Raw genomic sequence first — 10,404 nt, 5'->3', positions numbered from 1 at the left:
CGCCGGGGGCAGGCGCGGCGCGGCGGCTTGTTGTATCAGCATGTGAGTCCGTGTGTGGCGCCCTGCGGAGCTGGCTGCCCCGCAGCCTGGCAGCGAGAGGCGGAAAGGGAGCAGCCTCCAGGTCTCTCCATTAGCCCCCAGTGTACAGACATTCCCCCGTCTTCCTCCTACCCTCCCTCTTTGTGCGCCCCTCACCCCGTTCTTCTCCTCCCTAAGTCCCCCCCGCTCCGCTCTCTGCACCCGCCACTTGCCCGCCCCTCTCCTCCGCTCCCCGCCCCCACTCTCCACCCCCCCACTCTCTTTTTCGCCCCTCCCGCCACCCGCCCCCACACTCTCTGGTCGTGGGGGGAGCGCTGACAGCCAGCCCTTGGCACCGCCGCCGCCGCGCTCGATGTGTGTGTGCCGCGGGGGCTCGGCGCAGCCTGGGCGGGGGGCGCCGTGTGCGTGCGTTCCTTCTCCAGCCTTCCCGTCTGCGAGCCCCGCCGCCGCTCTCCTTCGCGCGGGCGGCTCGCACCCAGCGCACACCCGAAGCAGGCAGCTGTATGGGTTGCAACAATGGTTGGGCCCTGGAGATTTCAGGCTCAGTAAGTATCGGGGTTGACTCCCCCACCCCCTTCCTGTCTGTGTCTTTTTGTGGCTTCCCAATCGCCCCCCCCCCTCCTCCGCAACTCCTCCCCTTCCCCCCTTTGGAACAGGATTTCTCCCGGCTCGGGTGCTGCTCAGTTAGGTGGCAGTGTCCGGCGGCTGCTGGTGCTGCTGCTGTCGGCGGTACTGAAAGCTGCCTAGGGCCGGCCGTGCAGTGCGGTGAGCAAGGTTTGAAGTCTTTGGGGGAAAGCAATACCCCCCCTCCCCCGCAAACTGTGACCCTCCACCGAGATCTGGCAAGGAGCGGTGCATAGCCATCACAGACGGGCTTCTCAGGCAGGATCGCAGCCCTGTATAGCACAGATTCAACTTTATTTTCTTGATCTCCACCCCCGTTGTTTTCTTGAAGGAGGAAGGGGGGAGGGGAAACTGTATTTATCTCCTTTACTAATCATAACTGAATTAAAGTTGCAGAACGCCCGGGAGTTTGATACTGTACTGTCCGGGAACGTTTCGCAATGGCTTTTTTCTTTTTTTGGTTTGGTTTGGTTTGAAGATCAGGCGGTTAATGGATGAATAGATCTGCTCGGGCTGAGAAAGAGTTTGCAAGGTAAATGCTATAACTAGAAAGATTGATGCAGCTTTGATGCAGTGAAGCCGTTTGTCTTCAGTAATTTCGATCCGGTAGAGGTTTGGTCGAAATTCTATATCTATATCTATGTTCGCCAAGACGTCCGATTCCCTGCTGATTCCCTCCCTATGCTGCAAGTGTTAGATTTCAGCGTTGAACTCGCTGCCACAAGAGATGTCTTGCAGTAATGAGACTTATTTTTAGGGTGCGTTTCTCCAAGCGAATGTTGCCGTAAGGAGTGACGCTCAGAGAAGGTTGACCGTAGAAAATGCAGTCTCAATGACTTACTAGTCTCTCCTCCACCTCCCCCCCCATGTACATATTTTGGCTCTTAATATTATTTTTAGACAAGTAGAAGTAGGAGAAAGCGCCAAGGAGATAGACTGAAAGGGAAAAAGAAAATCGGATTTGTTTCCTGCTAGATAAAATTCGGGTATTAAATCACTGACGTAGGTCAATGGTAGGATTTTCCCCCCCCATTAGCTTTCAGTCAGCTCGGGTGTCTTCTCCCCTAAAGGATGAAGAGCACTGACAGCCATCCGTGCTTATAATCAGCTTCTCCAATGCTTGAAGTGTTGGCGATGATATATTTCCATGAGACCTAGTTAGATCTCTCCGCTTCTATTAGGCTAGTTTTACAAAAACACTGGGAATAAACAGTAAATATGCCAGTTATGGCTGAGCCTGCGAAGACGATCTTCACGTTTTATATTTTTTTCACAAATTTTGGGTGAGTGGCTCAAACGTCCGCTTTAATTCTCTCTCGCGCTCGCTGTACGTGTGTTCATAAATATCAATCGAGTAAGGTTACTTATGTGAGTGAAGATGCAAAACATGAATACTATTGCTAAAGAGAGCTAGTAAGTGCATTCAGTTACACGGTGGATGTACTTCATTGCATTGCCGGAGAAGTCCATCACAAAAGTTATGTGTGTATGTTTTTTTAATGCATATATATACAGCCATTGACCGTTTTAGGAAAGAGGTGGTTTGGGGGACCCAACAGGATTCTATGTGTTGAATTAATGTACATATTTCACGTTTTTCTTTGGAATTCCGACAATGGCATTTCCAGCAATGGTTAAAAATAATCGCGGTAGCACCTTGTGTCTGTAAAAGTGGGGAAAGACCTTAACAGTGCGCTGTTCGCTTAAGAGGTTCTGAAAGGAAGGAAGGGGGGTGGGTAATTGGGCTGAGATGGGAAACCTGATAAAATGGTGCTTCTTTTCTTTTAAATTAGAACTGTGAAACCGAACTGACAGCCATTTTATGTATATTTGTGGGGCCGGTCATGAAAAAAAAATCCGAAGAAACACTGAAATGTAGCACATATGAATAGAAACAGAACGGTTTCCAGTGTGACCTTACCTTTTAAAAAATACAACAGACGTTTAACTCACTAGGAGTTGTCACATCGTCCTTTCAAGAAGATTCAGTATTATCCAGGTTTTAAAACACTTGGAATTAGAAATGACAAAATTTTATTTTTAATAGCAACCTTCTCCACTCGCCCCACGCTAAAATAAATAAATGAAAACTTTGTGTTTGGTTTATATTTCAAATCTTTATGCTATTATGTGGTTTTCTTTTCTCTTCTTGCCCTTACAGGAGTTAAAATGTATGCTTGCTGCTCTACAGTAACTTTGGAACAGGACTCCAACAAAAAAATGCATATCTGGATGCTGCAGACGATAGCGGTTGCTTTAACATCGCTAGTCCTGTCGTGGGCAGAAAGCATCGAGTATTATGGGGAAATCTGCGATAAGGCGTGTCCTTGCGAGGAAAAGGACAGCATCTTAACGGTGAGCTGTGAAAACAGAGGGATCATCAGCCTTTTCGAGATCAGCCCACCAAGATTCCCTGTCTATCACCTCTTGTTATCTGGGAACCTTTTGAATAGACTCTACCCAAACCAGTTTGTTAATTACACTGGGGCTTCGATTTTGCATCTAGGGAGCAATGACATACAAGACATCGAAACGGGGGCCTTCCATGGCCTGCGGGGCTTAAGGAGGCTGCACCTGAACAATAACAAGCTGGAACTATTAAGGGATGACACTTTCCTTGGTGTGGAGAGTTTGGAGTATCTACAAGTCGATTATAATTACATCAGCACTATTGAACCCAATGCTTTCAGCAAACTGCATTTGCTGCAAGTGCTGATCCTCAATGATAACCTCCTCTCCAGTTTGCCCAACAACCTTTTCCGTTTTGTGCCCTTAACTCACCTGGACTTGAGGGGTAACCGGCTGAAGCTGCTGCCCTACCTGGGCCTTTTGCAGCACATGGATAAAGTGGTGGAGCTGCAGCTGGAGGAGAACCCATGGAATTGCTCTTGCGAGTTGATCGCTCTGAAAGATTGGCTAGACAGTATCTCCTACTCGGCTCTGGTGGGGGATGTAGTTTGTGAAACCCCTTTCCGCTTGCACGGCCGAGACTTGGATGAAGTCTCCAAGCTGGAGCTTTGCCCTAGGAGACTCATCTCGGATTATGAAATGCGACCGCAGACACCTTTGAGCACCACAGGGTATTTCCACACTACCCCGGCCTCGGTCAACTCCGTGGCCACTTCTTCCTCGGCTGTTTACAAATCCCCCTTGAAGCCCCCTAAAGGGACCCGTCAACCAAATAAGACCAGGGTGCGTCCCACCTCCCGCCTGCCCTCCAAAGACCTGGGATACAGCAATTACGGCCCCAGCATCGCCTACCAGACCAAATCCCCGGTGCCTTTGGAGTGTCCCACCGCCTGCACTTGCAACCTGCAAATCTCTGACCTGGGCCTCAATGTCAATTGCCAGGAGAGGAAGATCGAAAGTATCTCCGAACTACAGCCCAAACCCTACAACCCCAAGAAGATGTATCTGACCGAGAACTACATCGCCCTGGTGCGCAGGGCGGATTTCCTCGACGCCACCGGGCTGGATTTGTTGCACCTGGGTAACAATCGGATCTCGGTCATTCAGGACCGGGCCTTTGGGGATCTAACTAATTTGAGAAGACTCTACCTGAACGGGAACCGGATCGAGCGGCTGAGCCCGGAGCTGTTCTACGGGCTGCAGAGCCTGCAGTACCTCTTCCTGCAGTACAACATCATCCGGGACATCGAGGCGGGAACCTTTGAGTCAGTCCCCAACCTCCAGCTCTTGTTTTTGAATAACAACCTGCTGAGATCTTTGCCCGCCAGCATTTTTTCCGGCCTGACTCTCTACAGGCTGAGCCTGAGGAGCAACCACTTCTCCTACCTGCCTGTGAGCGGGGTGCTCGACCAGCTGAAATCCCTGCTACAGATCGACCTGCACGAGAACCCCTGGGATTGCACTTGCGACGTGGTGGGCATGAAGCTGTGGCTGGAGCAGCTGAACACCGGGGTGCTGGTGGACCAGGTCATCTGCGAGTCCCCCAAGAAGTTCGCCCAGAGCGACATGCGGACCATCAGGTCGGAGCTGCTGTGCCCGGACTACTCAGACATTATCGTCTCCACCCCTACCCCGTCTTCCATCCAACTGCCGGGCGGGACCACCCTTTTCTCCTCCACCGTGCGGCTCAACAGCACGGGCGCGGCGGGGGGCGCGGCGCCCTCGGGCGGCGGGGGCGGACCCCCCTCATCGTCGGTGCCGCTGTCGGTGCTGATCCTGAGCCTGCTGCTGGTGTTCATCATGTCGGTGTTCGTGGCGGCGGGGCTCTTCGTGCTGGTGATGAAGCGCCGGAAGAAGGGCCAGGGCGACCCGACCAGCGCCAACAACTCCGACGTGAGCTCCTTCAACATGCAGTACAGCGTCTACGGCAGCGGCCACCACCACCACCCGGCGCCGCAGCCGCCCCGCCACCCGCGCGGCGGCGGCCCAGCCCTGCCCAAAGTGAAGACCCCCGCGGGCCACGTGTACGAGTACATCCCGCACCCGCTGGGCCACATGTGCAAGAACCCCATCTACCGCTCCCGGGAGGGCAACGCGGGCGAGGATTACAAAGACCTGCACGAGCTCAAGGTGACCTACAGCAACCACCACTTGCAGCAAGGGTTGCCGCCCCCGCCGCCCCCGGGGGAGGAGGAGCCCCTGCGGAGCCCCACTTACAGCGTCAGCACCATCCAGCCCCGGGAAGAGCTGCTGTCCCCGGTGCAAGACGCCGATCGCTTTTACCGGGGCATTTTGGAGCCCGACAAACACTCTTCCTCCTCGCTGGGCACCCCCGGCAATAATCTCCCCGATTACCCCAAATTCCCCGCCTCCTACACCTACACCCCCAACTATGACCTTATGCGGCCCCATCAGTACTTGCACCCCGGGGCGGGGGACAGCAGGCTCCGGGAGACGGTGCTCTACAGCCCCCCGAGTACTGTTTATGTAGAGCCCAACAGGAACGAGTATCTGGAGTTAAAAGCAAAACTAAACGCAGAGCCGGACTACCTCGAAGTGCTGGAAAAACAGACCACATTCAGCCAGTTCTGAGAAATCCCTCCTTCCTCCCAACAGCCACAGCGACTCCTCCTCCTTCTCTAGAATATTTGTATTTAACAACCACACACAAAACAAAGAAACACAAATCCTGAACCCCCTCCCTCCCCCCTTTAACTCATTTTGTTGTAGGGTGAAGTGCCTTGGCACAGGATTTTCAGCTTCGGGGAATGATACTGAAAGGGTGTGCTGTTTCATTTTTATTTTTACAAGTAGAAAACAATCTATGGTGTAAACTGGGCACAGCACTTGCTCTTGTGTGTTTGTGTGTCTGTGTGTTGGGGAGGGGGGAAAGAGGGTTTACTTAGGTTGGATTGTGCAGGTTACAAGTACAAAAGTCATAGTCACTTTCATTTTGTTGGACAGGCATTGCTTAATTTTATTTTGTCTTTGATTGAAGAGTGCAGCGCACGTTTTCCCTTTTTAGCTCTGGGTGAGTCTAAATGGCTTTTAAGGAAAGATTTGCACACCCGATTTAATACAAAGTTTCCTTTTTTAAAGGATGTGTTTGTATGCTTTCTGGACTTTTGAATTAAAAAAAAATATATATTATGATCTTTATAAAAGATCACCAGAGATGTGGACAAATCATTAAAGAGGGCAGAGATATATGATCCATAACTGGTTAGTGAAAATAACTTATTGATGAACTATAAAATATTTTATTGTAGCACCTATTTTTATATGTACATTAGCATTTCTCTTACCTTCACTATTTTAGGACCCAGTCTTGCAAATACTTACATATCCACGTAACTCTACTCATGAAAGTAGTCTTGCCATAGGCACCCGTCCTGCAAACACTGAGGCAAATGAACAACTTTACTCAGGTGTGTAGTCCCATAGATTTCAGTGAGTAAGTAAAGTTATATGCCCAAAAGTTTGGAGGACTGGGGCCATAGTCAGTGCAACTGTTCTCATAAGTAAAGTTACATGGAGTGTAATTGTTTTTCAGGATGGGGCCCAGAGTCTGTGAATTGCTCAGAAGTGTTGCACTACATGCAGAGCTTTATTTCCAAAGCTGAAGTGGTATCAGAAGGACATTTTAAATTACTAAAATTAACAGTAATTATGACCAAATCTTAAAAGACAATCCAAGACAAGCAATCTGGTCATGATAAAAGAATATTGTATTAGGAGCCTCCTGCTAGGGCAACTAGTTGGACATGTAGAAATTGTTGATTTTAGCAGGAAAATTATTTCTTTTAATTCTCAACCAAAATATAATGATTTGACTACTGTTGTAGCCAATTTCTGATTGTTTAGTCAAATGCAATTGCACTTGTACAGATCCATGTGTATACTGGCACTTTGAAAGACCAAATGATGGACTGTACACATCTCTAATATAATGTCTTTACCCCTTTGGGCATCAGGCAATTGAAAGGATATCCATAAATTCAGCATCACTGTAAGGTGGGACAATTGGTGTCTCATATGTATCCCAGCACATGTAATTTTTTAAAAATAATTTCGAATAAACACTTGATAACTATTTCAAATGTAATGACATCAAGTAATAATTACATGAAGTTCACAATATCTTGCCAAAATCAAACTTTGCTATGTGATATTGCCTTTACTAGCAATGAAGTCTGAACAAAAAGGAATTAACAGTATAATATGATGTGTCGTTCTTCAGGTTATTTTCAAAACACAATATATTGTAATTTATCAAGGTACCTGACATGGGTCAGAACTGGACATTGCTATGTGAATCACGAACATGCTTAAAAGTATAGTTCCATATTTACATTTTTTTCCTTTCTAAAGTCTTCATTTAAGATATGGATCAGGGTAAGTGATATTTCACGTTCTTTTTTACCTTTATCTTTTAGGTTATTGTATTTGGTATTGTTTGGCCAGGATTTGCTAGTACATGTTTTGCAAAAGGGCTCTGTTCTGTGCTGCTTTTTCTATTTATGTAAAGTATGTGTCTTTATTTTTGTGTTAAACTCGCCTTCAGCAATTCAGGATGAATGATATGTTGGGATGTGTACTTCCCTTCCACCTTCCTTTCCACTACCCAAACAAACAAAATCAAATGTGCATGACCATATATAACTCTGGGCAGTTTGGTCAATGTACTGAAATGTGGATTTTAAATGTGAACAGGAGATCCTTTTTGTTTTATTGCAAAAGGAACAACGCATGGCATTATGGTGTATACTGCTCTTGATCTGCAGCATACCTGTCATTGAAGTCAGTGAGAGATGTAAGTGCTGATTTAGGTGTCATTCTACAGTTTTTATTGAGCAAAAAACTTCCTTTGAACCATTGCCAAAGCCAAAGCCTTTTTCTTTTCTCATTTACACTGGTGTAAATCAGGAGTAACCATTAAAGTCAGCAGTTACACTGCTGTTAAATGGCTACAAGTGAGAAGACGATTAAGCACATTGGCCTGCACAGTGACACGGAAGGAGATTTTCTTAGTAACGTGAATGATCAGGGCAATATGTGGTCCTTCAAGTGTGAAACTTTTTGCTTGTGCACCCAAAATTCAAGTTGATGGGAGTTTTGGGTCGTTTCAGTAGGAATGCAGGATCTGGTCCTTAATGTGAAAGGTACATTTTACATGGCATTCTGCCACAAAGAGGCAGCATCCACAAGTGTGTAAATGCACAGGAACAGCTTGAATTTATGAGACCTGGGTGATAGAAATGCCTAAACAGTCTTTTTATGTCCGAGTTCCTGATGCTACTATTTCTGATGCCAGTAAATCTGCTGTCTTCATATTCTCTGCATACACTTGATATTCGAGACCAGGAAACATTCTAACAGCCCACATGCTAAAATCATAATAATTAGTGTAATCCTCTTCAGTGCCCTACACCAACTACAAGTAGCAAAAAAATTAAAACATTAGGAGAGCCATTATTGGAGAAGAAAATTAAACATAATCAGTTAACCTCCAGCCACATAGTCATGAAGAATAATTCTTAAAAGAGACATGAATTTCAAAAAAGATCATTTACTCATTAAGTATCCTGAAATACAACTAAGAGGGACATTTGATAACTCAGACCTTAAAAGAAATGGAATTACCCATGCAGAGGCTACAATGATTAATTTTTTGAAGAAAATTATAGGTAGAAATAGGTGATGGAATGTCTGATCACAGAGGTAGTTGTGGTTGTGGAACAATTTATATGTATGGAAATATTACCTTTGTTTTGCTAGCAGAATCAGTGAAACCATCTGCATGATGATCTGCTGAGTTAGCGCTGACCAAAAAAGTAAAAGTGTCAGAGAAAAAAATGTATTAATCCTTTTTTTTTAAAGTTGAGAATTGTTTTAATGAAGCCATTTAGTTCACTTCCCCTTTTTGTCCAATTGTTGCCCTTTTTGACAAGATATGTTGAGTTTTCTGAGATGAAAGAGCTATACGTTTTCTTTCAAAAGTTCATATAAATCCATTATAAAAGAGAAATAAAGGCAAAAGAACCCTAATTTCTAATATGTAAGTGCTAGAATCAACACACGGATTCTGATAATATAATATATAACATTTATTTATAAAAGCAAGTCAAAACAATTTCTTTATCTATCTTCTATGTTCAGTATTTTGCCAACTGTTTAACATACTGATGCAACATCATATATTCATAATTGTGCTTTTGGGACAGGTTTTCTTGTTTGGGGTCCAAATTCTTTCTTTCTTTCTCTTTCTTTCTTTCACATTAATTTCAGAACATTCATCCATGTAATTTCTAGCTGTTTTTATAAATTGTTTTGCACACCAAACTTTGTGTTAGTTTTATCATCAATTAAATATCTGACATGAAAGATGTTTCCACTTTTATATTTACAGTACCTATTTTTGCACACTTTTCTCATGCTGAACTCACATTGATTTTCATGTCAGTTGTGGCTGAGTAAAATGTAGGATTGCGTCTAAAGACTGGTATATTTCAGTTTCATATATTTTCCTTTATCTATTTATAGTACTAGATAACTGATAGTCTGGAGTATTCCCTTTAGACCAAATTCTGGTACTCCTTGTCACATTGATTAGTAGTTTAATTTAATTGAAATTAAGTATAAGGTACTGTTCAACATGAATAAGATGTAAGACTCTAGCTCATATAAAATACATTATAGAAAAAAATCTTAAGAAAGCAGTAATATTTAATGTAATGTCATGCAATATGATACTATTATGATAAACAGTTTTGGGTGGGTAAATATAATTAATTGGTGGGTTATTACTATCATAGCTTACATACAAGTTATAAAATATAATGAGGTACACTTTCTGTCTGACATTTAAGAGTCATTTTTTGCTAATTTTATTGTACGCCATGTTAAAGATCTGTCAGAAGAAGTAGTTACTTTCACCTGAGGGAAAGTCATCATTCACTGATCAAATAATAATGAGAGAGAGCAAAATATTGGTCTGGTAGCTTTGTGGAGTGGAGCTTAGGTGGATCTGAGTATTCTGCACCCCTCAAAGAGGCTTAAATGGATTCTGACATAATCAGACCCTCTCAGAGCTGTTTGCATAATTCATATGGGTCCATTGTCTGGGGCAAAGTGCATGAATCCATCCCAAGGCAATTATCCATGGCATCCTGGAGGCTGGGAGATGGTACTGGGACAAGCAGGAAGTTTGATGTGAGGAGGCTGGTGCTCCTTATTTTCTTGACAGCCGGTGAGACTAAAAATGCTCTTGGGTGATGATAGGACCACTGGAGTGACGATTCCCCTCAGGAGCCCAGGGCAGAAATATAGTTT

General features: G+C 45.1%; 1 protein-coding gene across 1 annotated transcript; it reads left to right on the top strand.

Moving 5' to 3' along the window:
• Positions 1-457: 457 nt before the first annotated feature.
• Positions 458-7,269, top strand: SLITRK5 (SLIT and NTRK like family member 5). The gene is made up of 2 exons (XM_032795082.2): positions 458-584; positions 2,825-7,269. The coding sequence occupies exon 2, from the start codon at positions 2,833-2,835 to the stop codon at positions 5,662-5,664; it is 2,832 nt and encodes a 943-aa protein (XP_032650973.1). The 5' UTR covers positions 458-584; positions 2,825-2,832; the 3' UTR covers positions 5,665-7,269.
• The last annotated feature ends 3,135 nt before the right edge of the window (positions 7,270-10,404 follow it).

Source organism: Chelonoidis abingdonii, chromosome 1 (genome assembly GCF_003597395.2).
Source record: "Chelonoidis abingdonii isolate Lonesome George chromosome 1, CheloAbing_2.0, whole genome shotgun sequence".
NCBI lineage: Eukaryota > Metazoa > Chordata > Testudines > Testudinidae > Chelonoidis > Chelonoidis abingdonii.
Note: the sequence above shows the minus strand (reverse complement) of the source record. Positions and strands in the feature narration are given on the sequence as shown.

Bases quoted from the DNA above. Each gene is read 5' to 3' on its own strand.
- SLITRK5 (XM_032795082.2), top strand. From the start codon at position 2,833: ATGTATGCTTGCTGCTCTACAGTAACTTTGGAACAGGACTCCAACAAA.